Source organism: Podarcis cretensis (genome assembly GCF_951804945.1).
Source record: "Podarcis cretensis genome assembly, chromosome: 2".
Lineage (NCBI taxonomy): Eukaryota > Metazoa > Chordata > Lepidosauria > Squamata > Lacertidae > Podarcis > Podarcis cretensis.
Genome location: NC_137171.1, coordinates 30,381,221 through 30,401,400, shown reverse-complemented (window position 1 = coordinate 30,401,400; position 20,180 = coordinate 30,381,221). Strand labels below are relative to the sequence as shown.

Below are 20,180 nucleotides of genomic sequence, written 5' to 3'. Positions count from 1 at the left end.
ATACCTGGGTAAGAAGTGGAATGGGGAGGCCCTGTCTAGATGAGTCAGGATCTCATTTTGAAAATGCCCAAGGCGCTCCATGGTTGCTGAGCAAGGAAACAATCAGAAATTCCCCCTGCCAGGCCTGGAGGCTCAGCTGACTGACTCCTCTTATTCTTCCCTAGACTTGGAGGCCCTGTAGTCAGAGGGTAAAACAGGGGCTCAAGTAGAACCATTCTAGCTTACTGAGCCGTGTGTGAACACAAGGCCAGCTTATCAATTTCCCCATCGAAAACGGAGAAGGTTCCAGTTTTCTGTAAGACCACCAGAGTAGGGTATCTGAAAAGGAATGAGTGGGTGATCATGTACATTGGCTTGCAAAGCTCTCTCACTTTCCCTTAGGGTAGGGAGGTAGTAGGCAATCGTTGGCCCTCAGCCTGATTTCAAAAGCTCTCTGCAAGCGATCATCTCAGACCTCTGGAGTGGGAGAGACAAGGGAGTGGCAGGAAGCAAGAGAGAAAAGTGGTGGCTCTGCTTGCCACTAGCATGCAACCCCCTATCGATTACCAGTGCAGCCACCTCCAGGGAATGCAGTCCTTGACTGGGAAAGCCCCCTGCCCCTACTGCCTTAGAGAAGTCTTGGCTAACAGACTGCAAGAACTCAAATGCTTGCTCACTACCGTATTTGTCGCTCTATAAGACACACTTTTGCCCTCCTAAAAAATAAGGGGAAATGTGTGTGCGTCTTATGAAGCGAATGCAGGCTGCGCAGCTATCGTTGAAGCCAGGAGAGCAAGGTGGATCGGTGCGCACCGATCCCTCTTGCTCTTCTGACTTCAGCGATAGCCATGCAAAGCCTCGGGAGCGCAGCGGGAGCGTCCCTGCCTCTTCGCTCAAGAGTCTTTGCGTTGCTTTCTTGTTTTCCTCCTCTAAAAACTAGGTGCGTCTTATGGTTGGGTGCGTCTTATAGAGCGAAAAATGTGGCATTTTTGTCTGACCCAATAAAGCTATTGCCCTATAATGGATTTCGGGGTTTCCCCTTAAGGGTCAAAAAAGCTATCTTTGCTTTTTCTGTGACTTCGGAGAATACTAAATTTACCTGCTCAAGAGGGCAACGCTAAACAGGAGGGAAATCATTTTATATCAGAATAATTATGGGACTTTATTCTGAGGATACATCCCCTCCAACAGCTAGATAAAACTACCTGATTTGGCTTCTGTTAACTTTGTCCTACCCCACCAAAAATTCATCTCTGTGGCTTCACCAACATTAAAATTGCTGTGTATCTATTTCTTGCTGTTCTCTTCCATGAGGAGCCTGTGTTTCTCTCTTAATGCCGGACATAGATCTACAGAACTGATGGATTTTATGTTTTGAAAAATGGTGAATTGCCCATGTTGTTTCCTCATTCATCCCTATCCTATGTGTTACCTGAAACCTGCATAGTATCTAGAAAACCCTAATCAAGTCTGCTATCTCTTGCAGACTTCATGGCTTTAACAGCAAAGCAGTTTGTCTCTTCTGCCCCACATTTCTCAAGAAGAGTTCTGGAGAATTCAAAAGCTTGCTCACTCGTTTGTGCCATTCTGGGTGCTGTACTATGGATTTTGCAATATGTTTAAATCTGTTCTAGGACCAATGCCAACTATTACTCTTTAGTTGTCTTGGATGGAAATTGCAACCTCCAATGACCTATTTCAATTAACGTGGGGGAGGAAAGGACTTGCCCAGGAATTTGTGGAAACCAAAAAACGTTGTGATTTTTAAATGGGTAGTGTAATTTGTGAGGTTGGATCCGCCAAAATCACATTTTGGTCCACCATCTCAATTCAAAATAGCATCCGGCATCAAAACAGCAATGAAGTCCACCACGCCTACTTTGGGAATCCTCATGCCAAATTTTGCAATGATACCTTGAGAGACAGCCAGACCTATACCAAAAAACTGACAGTGTAACGCCACAGTGATATTTCAGTCTGCCATTTTGATTCAAGATGGCACCTGGTAGTCCAAATGGTGACAAAGCCCATTGCCCCCATCTCAGAAACCCTTGCACTGTTTGGTGGTCACGTCTCAAGAGGGAGATGAAACTACGCTAAAAACCAGGCAAAGTCACACAAAAGTGATATTTTGGTCTGCTATTGAGTCTAAATTATGCCCCGGGTCCCAACATTGATGAAAACTGCCACCCTCACCTCAAGAACCCTTGTGCCAAGTTTGGCAACTATATATTGAGAGGCGGCCAAACCTATTGAGAACAAATGGACAAAACATTTCGCAAAATTTAAAGTAGTGCTGCATGCCACCCCAATCTCCAAGCAGTGCAAGATTCCAGGAATTCCAGGTGCTTACCCAGAGTTCAGTTTCCTCAGAATGAGGAACAACAGAGACTGTGGTGTCTTTATATGGTTATTAACACATATATATATCCCATAGCTGTCAACTTTTCCCTTTTCTTGCGAGGAATTCTATTTGGAATAAGGGAATTTCCCTTTAAAAAAGGGAAACATTGACAGCTATGATATAACCTGAGTCTCACAGCATTAGCATCTCAAGGAGGCCTTGCTTCTCCCATAGCCACAACTCTCTGGCCTTTTGTCTTGCAAACTACCAGCAAATTGAGGGAGGGGGCCCAGCCATTGACATCTGGCACAGAGCCACTTCCTTTGCTACCTTAATGGCCCATACTTAGAGGGTCATTGCTTCACTAGGAAGTTACTGTAGTTTAGCTATTCCAGGAATTGAATCTGTGCTGGATCCAGGAATCTTAGAAGGGGGCGTATGTATACAGCCTATCCCCTCTATCTGTGAACATAATTTGGGGAAACCTAGATGCCCACTTGTTTAACGCTGAAGCCTGCTATAGTCTTTGTCCTTGGCCACCCAATTATACTAATTTATTAGCTTTGCTGTAATGTCCAGCTGACATCTGGGTGTCTTTCAGCACTTGACTTGATTCTGTATTGCCTTCTGATTGAGAGACAAATGTTGTCCTTTAATATATCAGGACCACTTGCTGTTGCTGTGCTGTTGACCCATCTGAATTCTCACCTTTCCCTACCAAAAGGAGGAATTAATCTGCACTTTTTACAGGTTTTCTAGAAATGTTGAAAGAGTCCATCATGCATGTAACTAGTAGCATTTAGGGTTCCATACACACCGTACATCTGAAGCATGTGACTTTCCCCCAGAGACTCCTGGGAGTGGAAAGGAGGAGTGTCAATAATGTATAATCCAGTGACACAGCTTGGGTTTTTAATTACAAGGAGTGGGCAAGGAAGAGTTACTGTTGAAGGCCCTGAGTACGATTAGAAACTGATCAATTCGGCAATTCAAGTATGCTTTACAAAAAAGAAGAAACAGACCAGTGCTTATTTGGAAATAAAAGCGGTTTATTCTGACATGTTCAACTGAAGACACCCAGAGACGTTTCAAAGGAAGAGCATTGCCAACTACAGCTAAAAAGAAAATGTTGTCAGCAGAAGCATTAAAAAGTTTAATAACAATTCATTCACAGTAAGATAGCACCATTTTTAAATCTTAACAAGAAACCCCCATTCATCCACTGAATATGCTCTCACATACTCCAACTTTAGCCAGTCTTTCCTAACCCCAAAGTCTTCCCTTCTTCAAATTCCTGCCAAACCCCCCCCCCATGCCCTCCTCACCACTGTGTGATGTTTGCCATTTGTGTTTTAAAACACATACAATACAACAGAACTAATTTTCAGGATTCTGGAGTTTTTGTTTTGTTTTGGCTTTAGGAATCCAAAAGCTCTGGTTTAAGTTTGTATAAGCCTTAAGTCACTTAGAACTACACTGTTTGCATTACTGAACAACAAAGAGTTTGGTGGCTTCTTAAAGACTAACAAATTTATTATAAGCTTTCATGAACTAATTTTTAAAAGAACTTTGCAAGCGGTAAGCTCAGACAAAAGCAACCTGTCCTTCCCCCATCCCTAAAGACTGTCCTGATGCTGACATTTTTTACATCTTCTTTTTTCCAGAAAAGTTAAAGCGTAGTATAAACCTTTACATAAGTACGGTAATCAAGAGGCAGTGCTCAAGGCATCAATCATTAAGGCAGCAACCCTACGTGCACTTAGTTGGAGGTTAGCTCTATTGAACTTACCTCTGAGTAAAAATGCATAGGATTGGGCTGAATGGCTCTCTGCCTGCCTCCTATACATTGGGCACATGTATGTGTGAATACACTGTAGGTTTGATCACATTCATGGGCAGCTGGTGCCAATGTTCAGCATGGAATGCTGAATTCCCAATAACACTTGCCTTATTATGTCCTAACACTGGTACCATTGACAAATCTGCTAACCAGAGGCACAAATGATGATAGTGAACTGGATCCTCCTCTCTTGCATTTGCCCAGTTAAGAGTCAGCACTGGCAGAAGAAGAAAAAAAGAAGTATCTTAGAAGCTCATGTGTTTGAAAGTTTCCTCTTTTCCACTCATCTGAATTGCAAGTCACGAACTTTTATTTTGCAATCCTTTGTTTACATAATCCTTAAGCATTTGTTCATATGGCCTGGTTTTATATACATGGTTTTAGGGCACCATATCCTCCCATCATGTGGACAAAATTTCATAAAGTAGATCAATACTAATGAACCAGGCAGAGGGCCTTCTCGGTAGCGACACCCACCCTGTGGAATGATCTCCCATCAGATGTCAAGGAAATAAACAGCTATCTGACTTTTAGAAGACATCTTAAGGCAGCCCTGTTTAAGGAAGTTTTTAATGTTTGATCTTTTATTGTGTTTTTAGTGTTCTGATGGGAGCTGCCTAGAGCGGCTGGGGAAACCCAGCCAGATGGGTGTGGTATAAATAATAAATTATTATATTATTATTGAGCCAACCTAATAATCATCCACATAAAACTACATTACGCCCCTCTTAGAATTTAATGAAAGCAAAAAACGATTACCGTAATTAAAAGCAGGCTGAAATGAAAATACAGTGGTACCTTGGGTTAAGAACTTAATTTGTTCTGGAGGCCTGTTCTTAACCTGAAACTGTTCTTAACCTGAAGCGCCACTTTAGCTAATGGGGCCTCCTGCTGCCGCTGTGCCACTGGAGCATGATTTCTGTTCTCAACCTGAAGAAAAGTTCTTAACCCAAGGTACTATTTCTGGGTTAGCGGAGTCTGTAACCTGAAGTGTATATAACCTGAAGTGTGTGTAACCCGAGGTACCACTGTACTTTAAAGTTGTTCCTTTAGAATTTTCAAAGATGGAACTACTCATATTTCCCTGAGAAAAAAATTAGGCCAGGTTCATCTAGGATGAGAAAGTTCAGGCAAGGTCCATTTAATCCAGCATCAAGTCTCCAACAGGGGTTAACATCAACTCCTCTGTGGGAAGGTTCTCAGTAGAGAGATGGAGGCAGGCAAGGAAGACCCCGGAGCGTATTGCACCTGGAGTATCCTCTCTGTTCCCACCCTGGGCCATTCTACCACCAGCTGCCCAATGGGAAAAATCCTGGTGACATTTTAAAGAGTTATAAGACTGGGGCGGGGTGTGATTTGGATTATATATTTGGGTTCCCTCCAAGTCTGTGGTTTTTATATCTCTTTATGTATTCACATGGTATAAACATGCATGTTGTCCAAATACAAACACAGAGAGAAGACATAAGCAAGCAATACACTTGTACCTCTGGTTAAGAACTTACGTAATTCGTTCCGGAGGTCCGTTCTTAACCTGAAACTGTACTCAACCTGAAGCACCACTTTAGCTAATGGGGCCTCCTGCTGCCACCGCGCCATCGGAACATGATTTCTGTTCTCATCCTGAAGCAAAGTTCTTAACCCGAGGTACTATTTCTGGGTTAGCGGAGTTTGTAACCTGAAGCATATGTAACCTGAAGCGTATGTAACCCGAGGTACCAATGTACTCCAAAGTGCTTCCGTATCCAAAATGGGCAGGAGATGCTGTTCTCATCTCTTTAGCACTTTTAATTGATCTCTGAGATGCTGAGGGAAACAAAAGAAGAAAGCAACAAAACTTCCACTTTTCAACTTTGCTTGGAGAGCAGCCTTCTCCGGGATTTCTCTTTCACACACAGTTCCAAAGAAAGACAGGGAGAAAGGGCAAGGAGGATTGTCTCCTCCTCGTCCCCATCCCCCGTTTTTTCTGCTCCCCCCCCCCCGCAACCTGGGAGCCTCACGGGCACCCCTCTAGAGGCTTCACCCGGGGCTGACACCTCAGCTAGCACACACACACCTGCCGCCGCCCTTTAGCTACAGCCCTGGCTTGGGATGCATGTAACAATACGTTGGTGGTGTTAATGCTACTTGCAAGAAGAGAGATAAATAACTGAAATGCACAAATAATTGGGGTGATCTTGCAGAACCACAGCACCACCACAGAGAAGACCCTGCCCTTGTGCTCACTTGGCAAATACCCCAAGATGGCAACAAGATGCCTCTATGAAGTTACAAAGCAAGGTATGGGGCAACAGCCTTCTCCTGCTGTTTTGTCCCCAGCATTCAGCTCCAATGTTAAATTGTCTCCGCACATGGGAGTTCCACTTAATCTCACGTCTAATAGCAATAGTCAGATCTGCCTGCCATGAATTCAGCTCCAGCTAAAATTCACTTAATGAGGGCAACAGGAAGGCAGGACCAGGCCACTGAAGTACTTGGTCATGATTTCCACCCCCACCCCACTTCTCAGGAAGTGGCAGAATATATATTTCCTTTGAAGCTGCTCATTATGCATTGCCCAAAGCAGTTGTCTGCTTAATTCATCCAGAGACATGGCCTCTTCTCTCCCCAACCTTCCTTCCTATTTCTGAGCTTCAGAGGGATGAGGTTCTTTGCCACCTCCAGTTTTCTCTGGGCTGGGATGCTCTCTCCCTGCCCCCCACCCAAAAAAAGCACAGAGTAAAGATTACGTGAGGTCTCCTCAAGTGCTCAAAAAGGGCACTTGTCAGGAAGAGTATTTTCTTTGCAGTCAGACAGCATATCGTTATTTACAAAAGATCTAGTTACTCCTTCCTGTGGACCTTCCCTTCCATTTCTCCTCTCTCCTGTGGCTGAAATTTTGCCTTTTTCTAGCATTACTTTCCGAGCAATCAACATCTCAAATCAAGGCATTGCAGGGCTATGGTGCCTCACAGAAGGGAAATCTGTTCTGTAGAGTTGTCGTGTTTGGTAATTTTTTTAATTATTATTTTTATTTTATTTATACCCTGCCCATCTGGCTGGGTTTCCCCAGCCACTCTGGGGATAAATTAGGGATAAATCTTACTAAAACTTGGGTTGTGTAAATGTCTATTTGCTTATGAGGCAAACACCATAATGAACTGACTGACAGAATATAGAGGAGGGGGATCCTTCTGTGTTAAAACGAAGGGACTAAATATCACATTACTTTCAAGTGTCCTCCTGACACAATAGCACCATTCCCATTTGTATAGTGCTGCTTGTTAGGATGTTCCAACAGCTTCACTGACATCACCTTGATAATCTTTGCAACAGTCCTGTAAGAACAGTCTGCATCTTTATTCCCATACTGCAGAATGGGGATGACATGTCCTAAGAGACTGTTGTAAGATCACCCCAAAAGCTCACAGGAATGAGGTCTAATTTCTGCCTCGAAGCTCACTTGCTTCAGCTGCAATCCTATGCGCAGTTACCCCGAGGTAACTCCAACTGAACTCAATGGGGCTTACTTCTGAGTATTGCACTGCACTTCACAACGCCATTTATGGGATACGAACGAGCTAAAGTTTGGTCTCCTTTTCCACCTCTGTTTTTCAAATATTCAATCCAAATACGGAAGGTGTTGTTTTTTAAAAAAAAAATGGTAGGAGGGGGCTGCTTTGTATTTACAAATTTATTAATGCATCAGTTAATAAAACCATTGTAAGCCCATTTATGTGACGATTTGTCGGCGGGTGCCAGCTGTCCTTCCAATTCGATACGGTCCGGCTGACTTGTGCAAAGAGGAAGGGGGCTGTCACGATGGGGACCCTTTCCGGGGCGCCCCTACAAACCGATCCATGGGGTGCCCTCGGGATTCACACGCCGGCCTCCCCACTCCGGCCCCCTTTGGAAGACGACGAGGTGCTGGCAAGAAAAGCTCTGCTCGCAGCAGCGCAGGTCCAAAACGAAGGCCAACTTCAGACAAAGTTCCCTGGAAGTCCTCGCCGCCGGCGCTTATTCAGGACTGACTTGAGCGTATCCGCCGGGGACGGTGCAGTAAAAAAAGAAAATCTGTCCGAAGCGCTTACCTTCTTCCCCCCCAGGATTAAACTCCAGGAACCAGCCACCCGCCCGCTCCGACCCAACTGTCCGATCCCCAGAGGAGGGATAGGAAAACGCCGCGTGAGACAATAGCGCCGGCCGCTTGGCTCCTTCCCTCCGCCAGAAGCAGCTTTGGCCCCGCCTTCCCCGTTCCTCATTGGCTCGCTGGGAATTTGGGGAGCCCCTGAGCTGGGCGTGGGGAGGCGGAGCCCGCTGCGCGCGCGTTGCATTGTGTGCGCCAAGGAGCCAAGGCGAGCGGGCAGTGAGGCGCTGGCGGCGGAGGGAAGCGCGCGCGTGCCCTGCTAGCCGAGGGAGGACGGCGGAGGAGCAGCAGCAGCAGCAGCAGCAGCGCGCACTCCCGGGGCCTCCCTCGCCTTGTTGTACTCGGCACAACGCTGGCTCCGCTACGAGCAAAGCAGCGGAGGGGGAGAAGCAGGCGGCAGCCCGAGCCGAGCCAGCCGGCGCCATGGAGGAGCTGAGCAGCGTGGGAGAGCAGGTCTTCGCCGCCGAGTGCATCCTCAGCAAGCGGCTCCGCAAGGTGGGCAGGCGGGCGGGCGGGCGGGCGGGCGAGGGAGCGGGCAAGCCGGCGGGGAGCAGCAGCAGCAGCCGCCTCCTCCGCGTCGCCTCTGGCTCTAACCCGCGCCTTCTTTTCTTCCTTTCTCTCTCTCTCCTCCACAGGGCAAGCTGGAGTATTTGGTGAAGTGGAGAGGCTGGTCTTCCAAGTGAGTCCGGACAATGAACGCAGCAGCCAGCCAGCCGTTGAGCTGAAGGGGGTCCAGGGGCGGGGCTTGAGCGCGGGGAGATGCTGGGCCCAGGCGACCCCTGAGTTTGGGGCGGGGGGGGAGGGGGGCGCAGAGAGCGAGAGGAAGAGACGGGGCTCCGAGGCGCTTGCCCCACACCACCCCCGGGTCGGCGCTTCCAGACGCTTGGAAGTTACTTTAGTTTTTTGTTGTTTTCCCCTTGCGAGGCTCCTGCTTTCCTACCCCACAATCGGGGAGGTGGGTGGGAGGGCATCGTTTCCTCCTGCTGGACTTTCTTTTGTTTACCCATAATTGGTGCCTTAGCTTCTCTCTGTCTCCAGCACCTCCTTGATTTTGTTCACTTCTTCTCTCCCTGTGTTATATGTTAACTCTGCCAAATTAATCCACGGCCAGATGCCATGGGTCGCCTTCACTACCCCTTTTTGTAAGGGGGGGGGGGGTTGGAACCGGAGGAGATCTGAGGGAGCTGTTAGGATTCCCCAGGCTCCAGCAGAGAAGCTGCAACTGCTTCCCATGTTGTCTATGGATTCTCTTCTGAAACCTGAGATATCAACTGATGCATGTGGTGTGTTCTCCCTCCCTCCCCCCCCCCACCTCATAGGCTGGGGAGAGGGGTTGTCAACCTAAGAGGCAACCATCTCTGTTTACTCCTCCTGCCAGCTGCGCCTGCAAACCAGGCTTCACCCCACCCCACCCCCGTTTGCTTTCATCCTTTTCTTGCTTGACTTCTCATTTTACTCCCTTAGCACATACATGTGTGTGTGTTCTCAAGTTATTCATAATCCACCTGAGGTTTCCCCTTTGCCAAGCGAATACTCCTTTTTCTGCTCTCCTCTCCTTTCCATTATGGAAATTGAACCTACCCTGTCATGTGCTGCTAAATTCTCACCCCACTTAACGACCCACAGTTCAAAAAAAAAATTCTCACCTTCCCAATCAATTATTTTTTTCAATTCACTCTAAGAGCATAGCCACGTTCAGTTTTAAATCTGCCAGTGTGATGGTTGTGTACGGCTAGGGCTGTAGCATTTCTGAGGGTTATTGTAATGAAACGGTACTTCTAGACTCTAGGGTGTGGTATCTTTGATAAAATGGGCATGCTTTATCTCAAAAGTTAAAAAATAAAAAACAGTAGACATTTGCCTGCTATTAACTACCTGTTTTATAAAAAGAAGGTTGTGTTTACTGTGACTGGTTACTTTTTTCCAGGCATAACAGCTGGGAACCCGAAGAGAATATTCTTGATCCCAGGCTGCTCCTGGCCTTTCAGAAGAAGTGAGTAAGCCACAAACTGAGAGGCAGGGAGGGGAGGGAAGGAGGGTTCCTCTAGGCTGCCCAGCTGGGATTATGGAAACAGAATACAGAGTAGACCATTGTGTATTCATTGTTCCCCCTAAATTGCAGTACTCAAGACAGCCTTTCCTTGGTACCTAAATATAAAGTGTTTTAATGCCCTGGTGTGTTTAGTGGTCTCGGTAGACTCAAAAAGTCACGTCTTGTTGTGGGAGGGATGTTTGCAAACAATGCTTAAATCTGTAGCTTGCTTTTCCTGCTTCTGTACTGCATGTATTAGGCTACAATGTAGGCTTCATTTGAAAGTCTCTCTCCCACTTGCTGTGCTGCGTAAACAACACACATATGTAAGTAGCATGAGAGGGCAGCGCCATGCAAAAAAAAAGTCCTTATACTTGATGGCTTGTAAAGTATTTGTATGTTTCAGCTCCAGTCTGCTGCTAGTGGGACGCATTGTATGTCCAAACTCACAGAAGAGAAACTTTAGAAGCAAAATAGGTTAGCTTTTGGCAATAGTAGTGCAGTCTCAAATTGCTGGCATTCTCCTTCCAAATGCCTTATAGTAGCCACTTTTTTCTGTTAGTTTTATAGGAGAGCAAATAATAATAATTAATAATAATTAATAATTACAGTTAAATTAATCTCAACCTAAAATTTGAAAAGATGTCTGACAAAATACTGGAAACAATTTCTACTAACTGTTAAGAAAATATTGTAACCCCCTTACCTTACTCAAAAGTCTCCAACTTGAGGTGTTCTGTGTTGTTCTTGGGTTTTCGGTTTGTAGTTGTAGAATTAAGAATGCCTAAAACTTACGATAGTCAAATCTGAAGCAGATTGCAAAGAGTTCCTGAAGGAATTCTCCATACATGAGTGATTGGGTAACAGAACAGAAGGCAAACTTTGTTTATTCATTTGGACAGGCTTAAGTCCAAGGTCTTTATATTAGGGCAGACTGTCCTAACCATCGGGGCAAATGGTGAGGAAATTCACTAGGTGAAACCACCAATAGCTGCTGCATGGTTTCTGCCTTAGTCTTTGGTGGTGGGAGTCGGGGACCTAACATAGTATTTGCCCGCCTTCACTCTGCAGTAACAACAAACAGTTTTGGCTAGCCAACCACCTCTAGCCACAGAAATATTTGCAGTTCTGTTTGGTAGCTTGAGCAGCTTTCAGAGTACATATGCTGAGTCCCAGCAGCTGTAGTGGCTCCGGTTCCACATGCATCCTTAAATATATATATATATATCTGTGGCTTGGGGCTAAGCAGCTCTCCTGGTCCCCTACCCTGTTCCAGCAACACCTGCTGAAATTTCTTTTTTCACCATAACTGATCAAGGTGCTGGTGCCTGTTTCTCTTTTTCACCTGTTCATCCTACCCATGCAAATAGTATCCATGGAGCCTCTCTGGTTGCATTTAGTAAAAATGAGAGGAGTTCTTGTTTCACCCCCAATGCACAACTGGAGAAAGTAACAGGGGCAGGGTGGGTAATAACTAAAATGATCTGTAGATTTGAGCTATTCTCTTGAAGACTATGCACCCCCATCGTTTAATCATCTGAATCAATATTACTAAGATAAGGGCATGATAGAGGTTTGAATGTCATGAGTAGCCCGGAAATAATGAATGTCAAAGATGATTCGTTCTTAAAACGGAAATCATGAAGCTGATAGGCTGCAACTGTGAAAGGGGAGGGCTTTCATAAAATTTGTTGCCTTGTGGTGGTCTCTGCCCTGAATAGCTTTTTTTTTTTTTTTAAAGTAGTTAGGTTCACAGAAGGTGGGTACTAGCAGTAAAATAACTTGAAATTGAATCTTTGTGTTCAGGGACAATGTGCTTTCAACCGTAAGGGTGTTGGTGGTGTGCCTTCCTTGTACCTTCCTTGTGGGTATCTGGTCTCTGTTGAAAGGAAGAATCTTGACCTAAGAACTCTGATTCACCCCACTTTGTACGATTTTTGTGACCAGAAGATATAATTTGGGGTGGAGAATGTGTGGGTGTGAGCTTGCTGGAAACTGAAATGAAACAGCTAAAAGAAATACAGTGGTACCTCGGGTTACATATGCTTCAGGTTACAGACTCCGCTAACCCAGAAATAGTGCTTCAGGTTAAGAACTTTGCTTCAGGATGAGAACAGAAATCATGCTCCGGCGGCACGGCAACAGCAGGAGGCCCCATTAGCTAAAGTGGTGCTTCAGGTTAAGAACAGTTTTAGGTTAAGAACAGGCCTCCAGAACAAATTAAGTTCTTAACCCAAGGTACCACTGTATTTTCATTTCAGCCTGCTTTTAATTAATTGTACGGACCTCTGGAACGAATTAAGTACTTAACCTCGAGGTGCCACTAATAGTAGTGCATTGGTCACTGAGGGTGCAATCCTGTGCTAGAGTTAACACTGGCTTAAGGGGCTTTAAGATTTGTCAGAAGCCCTTTCTATACCTCCCAGCACAGCACAGCCGTTCCGTCAGCAAAAGGAACAGATGGAGCAGCCGAAATAGGATGGGGGAGTCATGGGGGACAGATTCTATATCTCTTTCATCCATAGCTACACCCCCACTTGCAGAATGACATTACACAAGTGTTAAAGCTGGTGCAGATAATTTCTCCTTCTGTTGACTTAAATGGGGAATAAAATAAAATAAAAATTGCCATAGGCTATGATGTATATGTTACTGCCCAATCACAGCGCACCTCCCCCAGATAATAAAAATCCAACACAGGATGAATATAACTTCTCTGGCTCCACGGGCATTGTTCAGAAGAGGCGACTCTGGCAATGGGAAGCTGTGAGGAAAGGGCACTCTGTGCATAAATGGAGCACTTTTCACAGAGCAGCCTGGTCTCAAAACACACACAGGAAGTTGAGCACATTGAGTGTCACAGGCTAGAGCAAGCAAGTACCTGGTCGGCCAAACACACAACTCCACTCCCATGGCTGCTTGTACCTGGACAGAAAACCCCACACAGGTAAACAAAGGAAGCAGGAGTATGTGCTGTAATGTGTAGTTGCTACGACTGTTTCCCTTCTCTCTGTCCCGCTGCCCCTTTGCTAGAATGAACGCCGTGCTGTGTATTGGCTGAACTATCTTGCTCTAACACATTGCCGTCCCCCCACTACCAGAATAGGGAGAAGTGTCTCCTACACAACGGGGAGACACTCGCCTTTTAAAATGAAGGCATGCCCTCTGTTGTCAGAGGCCAGGCATCCCACTCCAACCATTGCTACCACAGACAAGGTGCTTAAGTCGTTTTTGATCTTGAGCAGGGAAGGTCATAGCCTGGTTGCAGGAAGCATGGCAAACAGCCACTGTGTGCACAGTGTTCCGCTGCAACTCCTGGTTTGGGGGAAGGAGGTAATATACTCCATCAATGCAGTCTCTCACCTCCCTTCCCCACACCGATCACATTGAACATGAGCATTGGAAGAGCATCTGGGTGGCACCACTCACTACTGTGCATCCAGTAATAGGAACTATGTGCTGCAAATGCTACCCATTGCTTGTTTCTCTCAGTCTGCATCTCCCCTCGTTCCCTACAAGCTGTTTTCACAAAACCGCAAGGTCTACCCCACACCCAACTCATGACCAACAGCGGTGACTAAGCTGCACACAGCTGTTCCTTCGTAGCAGCCTTCATCAACCTAGTGCCCTCCACACGTGGCTGGACTTCCACGTCCCAGACAGACAGCCCTGCTAGATGAGGCTGATGGGACTTGTAGTCCAGAACATCTGGAGGGCAACTGGTTTAGGAAGGCTGCTCTGTAGGGTTGTTAAAATGACTTGCTCTGGGCAGGTGCATTCTTCCTTGCAAGTTCCGTGGCAGCTATGCCAAGATCCTTGCAAGATCTTGTGCAAGTTCTCTTCCCTCTGCTTTGTTTATTGTGCTCCAAAACAATGGTTGTGAGGAGCCCACAGACATGTGCTACAGACTGAGCCGCTGAAGCTGATGGATTTGGGGGCAAAGTTGCATTGCCTTGCGTTTTCTTGTGCGTTGTGACTCAGGATGGTGGTGTCCCTGTTGTGAGTCCATTGCCTCTCTGTGTGTGCAGCATGTAGGCATTGGCACAATCCCTGATTGGGTGGGCTGCGGTGTTTTTTCCAGGGCTACTCTAGGCATACTTGCCATTTTTCTTGCTGCTTTTTATTTATTGTTTTCTAGGTGTGTGTTTATTCACTCTTGGTCTGGGTACACATTGGATATGTTGACTATTCCATCAGTATAGTAGTGGCTTATCTGTGATCTCGGTTTATTACAACTATTGTGTTGCTCTGTTGGTGGAATAGAACCAAAAATCCAAACGTTTGGGGATATATGAAGACCACATATGTGAAATGAAATAACATACACTTGATGTAGTAGATAATACGTGATGTGAGTTGAATACAAACAAATTACTTGCCACGTAAAGTTTCCACTCCATGGTGGTTCAGCTGTATTAATGTAAATATATGGTATATCATCAGGTTCTACCACATTCTCATGTGTATGCAGGGCGGGAGAGCTTTACAAAATAGCAGGCTTGTCTTGTGTTCTTATGGCAATGCTTCCCCACATTTCCTCTGGTTGGATAGTCATTGGTATTAATAATCAGTTGCTAGTGATTAGTGGGGAAATATTTCTCCAACTATAGAGTTTTGTGTGAGTCATCTCTTTTAAGGACAGCTTATTTTCCCTGCTGCTTTGTCACCTTCAGTTTTCATGTTCAGATTTCCATTTCTAGTGTTGCTTGTGTACTACAAAAGAAAGAAGTACAGTACATGCAAGTTTAATGCATTTTTTAAAAATACTTATGCTTTGGCATTTAAGTATTTCTCTTCAATGAAAAACTAATATCTCTGAAACCATAGTCATGTTTACATGTGTGTGTTGTGCACAAATGCACAAACTACTAAAAATTCATGTGTACAGAATGCAAATGGATAATATTAAATTGCTTGCACAATAGACCATCTCAAAACTTAAAAAGAATCAGTCTTATTTGTAAAACACCAGATTTTTTTCCTAAGAGAGCAACTCCAGAGAGAAGGAAAAAATGCGTTTTTGATCTCTTTGGAACAGTGCCATTAAACTTTTGAGATAACAGAAACAGAATATATCATCTACTTCTGCACACATATAACCAGGGAAAAGTAGCAAATAGCAGTAATGTACAGAGGGGTGGGTAGGGCAAATGTCTTTTACTGCTTAGTAACGAAGCAGGTCAATAAGCTAGGGATGGCAAAACACCAGCCATGGAATACTACAGAACCAGGCAGGGTCATCTGCATTGTCAAATGCTGGCATTTATTTGAAAAACAGACATACTTTCCTACATTTCTCAAAATGGTAAACCCATGGTCTTTATTCACCCATGGAATCTTCTGCGAGAAGAGAGACTTTGAGAACTGCACTGTCATTTTGTTGTCTTTTCAGGGAGCATGAGAAGGAGGTGCAAAATCGGAAGAGAGGCAAACGACCTAGAGGCAGACCCAGGAAGAACGTTGTAAGTAATGGTGATTTCTGGGAGGAAGCTAGAAATGGATGTTTAGTGCAGCAGGCTGTGGGGGGTGGGGTGGGGACAGGACACGTGCTTGCTTGCATAAAGACATAATTCATGTGCCTCTGTTAGAAAGTGTGTCTTGTGCCCTCTGTGGCTTTATCCCACAGCTGGTTGTGTGTGCCCGGTCCCCTGGAGTCTCCATGGGCAATCAGGAAACTAAATAATGCCTGTATCCAGAAACATTTCCTTTTTGAAGCCAGGGAAAGTGGAAATAGTTTTCTGAGTTCTGAAAATTAAATAGTTGTCCAGGTAGCATATTGTTATTATTAGAATCTTACTTAAAAGTTTTATGTAAGGCTGCATGGTCTTAAGTATTGGCGTGCCACAAGAGAGAACCAGATGGGTTTTTTGGTAATAACAGGAAGTTACTAGGGCTTTAAAAATGTTTTGTAATAAAGTAGATCTCTCTGCTTTGATGGACTTTCCATGCAGCGGCCCTTCAAAAACCTTCACTGACAGTATTACAGTGGTACCTCGGGTTACATACACTTCAGGTTACAAACTCCACTAACCCAGAAATAGTACCTCGGGTTAAGAACTTTGCTTCAGGATGAGAACAGAAATCGCATGGCGGCAGCAGGAGGCCCCATTAGCTAAAGTGTTGCTTCAGGTTAAGAACAGTTTCAGGTTAAGAACGGACCTCCAGAATGAATTAAGTACTTAACCTGAGGTACCACTGTACTGAAGAAGCAGAGCATATTAATGTCGCTCCTACTCTTTGCATGTGTGTGTTACTTTGTTTTTAAAGGAACCGGAGGTGCCTGCAAAAAGCAAATCCAGCAGCTCTTCTTCCTCAAGCTCCTCCTCATCTTCCTCCTCCGATGAAGAGGATGAAAGTGACCTTGAGACAAAAAGAGGTCAGCGGAGCAGAGAGAGCCACCCAGTGCCTCAAAAGAAAGCTCAGATCCTGGTTGCCAAACCTGAGAATAAGGACCCTATTCGGAAGAAGCGTGGGCGGAAGCCTCTGCCTCCGGAGCAGAAGGCAGCGAAGAGGACTGTCAACCTGACAAAGGTGCTGAAAACAAACCAAAAGGAGATGGGAGGCGGGGGAGGAGCTCCCAAACTAATGAGCAAGATGCAGCCACAACACAATGCTCAGAGTTCTGGCATTGCCATGCTTAAATCCCACATGAAGGAAGCCCAAGGTGCATTTGGTGGGTTTTGTTCCGGGGCTTCCTCCACCGACAACCTCTCCAGTATTGTGAAAAGCACCTCGTCTGGGAGCCCAAACTGCGGCATCAGCTGGCAGAGCTCCATCGTACATTATATGAGCAGGATGTCGCAGAACCAGAACTCAGCAGATGCCTCTGCCGTGGGGAGACTGACACTCAAGTCAGCCATGTCCTGCAAGAGTGGCCTGGGGCTCGATTTAAAACTGAAAAACCAGAAAGCCGGCGGGGATCTGGAGTTGACCGTGCAAGGCTCCAAGGTGACAAAGAGGCCTGGCAGCAGCAGTGTGTTGGGGGAGCAGAAAACAGGGTATGGTGCTGGCGCCCAGAACTTGCACAATGGCAGCAAGCCCCCTGCCGGCTCTGCCAACAACCACCCAGCTTCCAACCAAGAGCTCAACCTCCAAGCTTTAAATCTGCAGAGTGTGAAAAATGGGATGAATTCCACAGGCAACCTTTCCCGCCATGCTTGTGGGACTGTGGCCAAGGGCACCGGCGGCAGCCTTGCTGTGAGCACAGGGGTGGGCAAGGGCAGTGCCGGGCCTGGCAGCGGCTCAAACGCCACAAACGCAGGGGCAGCGTTGGCAGGCACAGACCCTCGCAAAAGTGAGAAGCCGGCACAACGAGCAGCTGTGGGCGAGAGGGATGCAGCCGCCAAAAGCGGCAAGCCTCCGTGTGCCCAGGAGGGGTGCCCCGCAGCAGAGAACCACAAGGCTTCAGCCCTCTCTGAGATGAGCACTGGAGAAGAGGAGACGAGCTCGGATTCAGACAGAGATTCTTCTTCTTTCCCCGGAGCAGGCCAGAACATGTCTGTCTCCGTCCAGACTAGCCAGGACTGGAAGCCCACTCGCAGCCTCATCGAGCACGTCTTTGTCACAGACGTGACAGCTAACCTGATCACAGTGACTGTCAAGGAATCACCAACCAGTGTTGGCTTTTTTAATCTTAGACATTACTGAGCTTGGAGGCATATAGGGGGAAGATAGGTTTCCCTCCCGCTCATCCTGTCTCATTGACTCTACCTGACTGTTGCCTTGGATGCCAGAAGGGGAAACAAAACCCAGCTGCTCCCACCCTTTATAAGCTATATGCTATGACGCAGTCACTCTGCATTGGGAGGCTCTGTAGTGGTTGACCATGGTAGCTTCCGGCCTGTAGTTTTGTCTATGGAAACTCCCTGAAGCATGCAGTGAGTTCTTCTTGGGAGCCAAGTTGTTAATGCAGCTGCCAAAATATATGTCATGCGGTGGGGGACTCTCTTTCTCAAGAGGAATGGCTTTACTTGTTGAAACCAGCCATTATAGAGGAGGGCAAAGGCTGGTAGCCCAGGTTTTGCTGTGCTTGGGGACTTCTTAGCTTTATGAGTTAGAAATGGCAGAGAGAAATGGAGATCTAGCCGCCTGGTAAGTTGGGAGAGCAAGCCTCCAGTACAATAACTTTTGTGTTCTCCAAGGAAAATAAATTCCTCATTCCTTCCACCAAACTATCCACATTCAAACCTTGTCATTTCCTAGGACAGTGAAACCCAATCTAAACCCGAATGCGAATTTAGGAGGCTGCAAGAGAGAGAGCATATGAAACGAGAATGATGTTTACATTTCCTTAAGTCGATGCCTTGGATTTGGAAGCAAAAGGGGATGGTCTAGAAGTGGGCATTGCCCTCGGAGCTTTTGGAGCTGGGCCCTAAGGGTGCTGCTTGTTGCGAGGCCAAACTGGCAGTGGGCTGCTTCAAAAGGCTCAGGATGAACATTGGCCCCTGGAAGCACCAGATCTATCTAGGAACCCTTGTGCTGCAGTGTACAGGAAATCATTCCAATAAAACAGGCTCTGAGGTCTGCTCACGACACCCTTTTCCACTTGCATGAAGCTGCTCAGAGTGGGGAATCCAGCCTCCTCTTCCTTATTAGCACCAGGGGTGTGTTTGAGGGATACTTTGCCCATCACAAAAAAATTACATGGGAAACACATGTGAATCATTGTTAAGAGTTTAGCTGTGCATTCATGTTTGATGAAGCCGTGGCCAGTTGTGGCTTCCAAACATGCTTATATGCAGAAAAAACCCATACGTGCACTGGTGATAAATGGTTATACAGGGGGAGTCTTTTAAAAGAGGCCCCGTGGGACATGTGTACTCTGTATCCATGGGGCCTCTCTTAAAGGACTCACCCTGTATATATGTAGGTGTGTATGCATATTTATATATTTTCCTCACAGAGAAAAAATAGAAGCAGAGTTCATTCAGTAGTACTCCATGTAGACATTTTGTAGTCCTGAGGTTTAGATGAGCGAGAATGTTGCTGATATCTGCCAATCAAATTTAACTGAGGGCATTTGGGCAACAGATTCTTAGGGTTCCTATTGGACCGATCTCTTCCTCCGCATTCTTGCTCGCAAGCTTGATACAAAACATCCCATGCATATAACATTTGGATGGGGAGCTCAGCTTTCTTCTCCCTTACTGATGTTTTGGGCTGCATGTAGATCCGGCATCCCCGCATCATATATTACTAGCCTTCACACACATGATGCAGAGTCAAAGTTCTCCTTGTGATTTGTAGTTACAGGAAGGGTTCGTTGTGACATCACCCTTTCCTGCTTACCAGTGACTGAACCAGAGAGGTCAACATTTGTGTTGAGCCTGAACTTGCCTGAAGTCAAGATGTGACTCAGTTTGAGTTTGTTTTGCTTCTCCCAAAATAGATGTTTCCTATGGGTCAAACCTGTAATCCAGGTTTGCACTAGCACCGAGCAGCATGTTTATTTCTGTCAGAATTTGACTTGTGTCCCTTCTAGCTTGTCAGGACTTCAGCATGCCCGAAGACCATAGCACGCTCAGAGGGGGAAATGGGTAGGAGCAGAGGATGTCTAGATTAAGGGTGGCTAGCCAGTGAGTTTTCTGTACCAAAGGTTTTCTGTACACCCCAAAAAAATAAAATCTATTTGGCATTATTAAATTTTGTTAAGCAAATTAAAAACTCTTTTACTGGGGTGATCCCCACTGTGTGGTGCTGTGATGTTCCCACTGACATGTTATGGAAAGTCAGCCAGTCCTCCAAAAAGTACCATATTTTTCGCTCTATAAGATGCACCTTTTCCTTCCTAAAAAGTAAGGGGAAGTGTGTGTGCGTCTTAAGGAGCGAATGCAGGTTGCGCAGCTATCGCTGAAGCCAG

The 20,180-nt window shown here is 45.9% G+C and overlaps 1 protein-coding gene across 1 annotated transcript; it reads left to right on the top strand.

Annotated features, from left to right (window-relative positions):
* The first annotated feature begins 8,504 nt into the window (after positions 1-8,504).
* On the top strand, positions 8,505-19,944 carry CBX2 (chromobox 2). The gene is made up of 5 exons (XM_079965596.1): positions 8,505-8,784; positions 8,925-8,968; positions 10,217-10,282; positions 15,714-15,783; positions 16,589-19,944. The coding sequence occupies exons 1-5, from the start codon at positions 8,713-8,715 to the stop codon at positions 17,966-17,968; spliced, it is 1,632 nt and encodes a 543-aa protein (XP_079821722.1). The 5' UTR covers positions 8,505-8,712; the 3' UTR covers positions 17,969-19,944.
* The last annotated feature ends 236 nt before the right edge of the window (positions 19,945-20,180 follow it).

What these genes read in the sequence shown, in the direction of transcription:
- CBX2 (XM_079965596.1), top strand. Translation starts at nt 8,713, where the DNA reads ATGGAGGAGCTGAGCAGCGTGGGAGAGCAGGTCTTCGCCGCCGAGTGC. An exon ending in TCAGCAAGCGGCTCCGCAAG is followed by an intron (nt 8,785 to 8,924) that starts GTGGGCAGGCGG and finishes TCTCCTCCACAG; the next exon opens with GGCAAGCTGGAGTATTTGGT. An exon ending in CTCCTGGCCTTTCAGAAGAA is followed by an intron (nt 10,283 to 15,713) that starts GTGAGTAAGCCA and finishes TTGTCTTTTCAG; the next exon opens with GGAGCATGAGAAGGAGGTGC.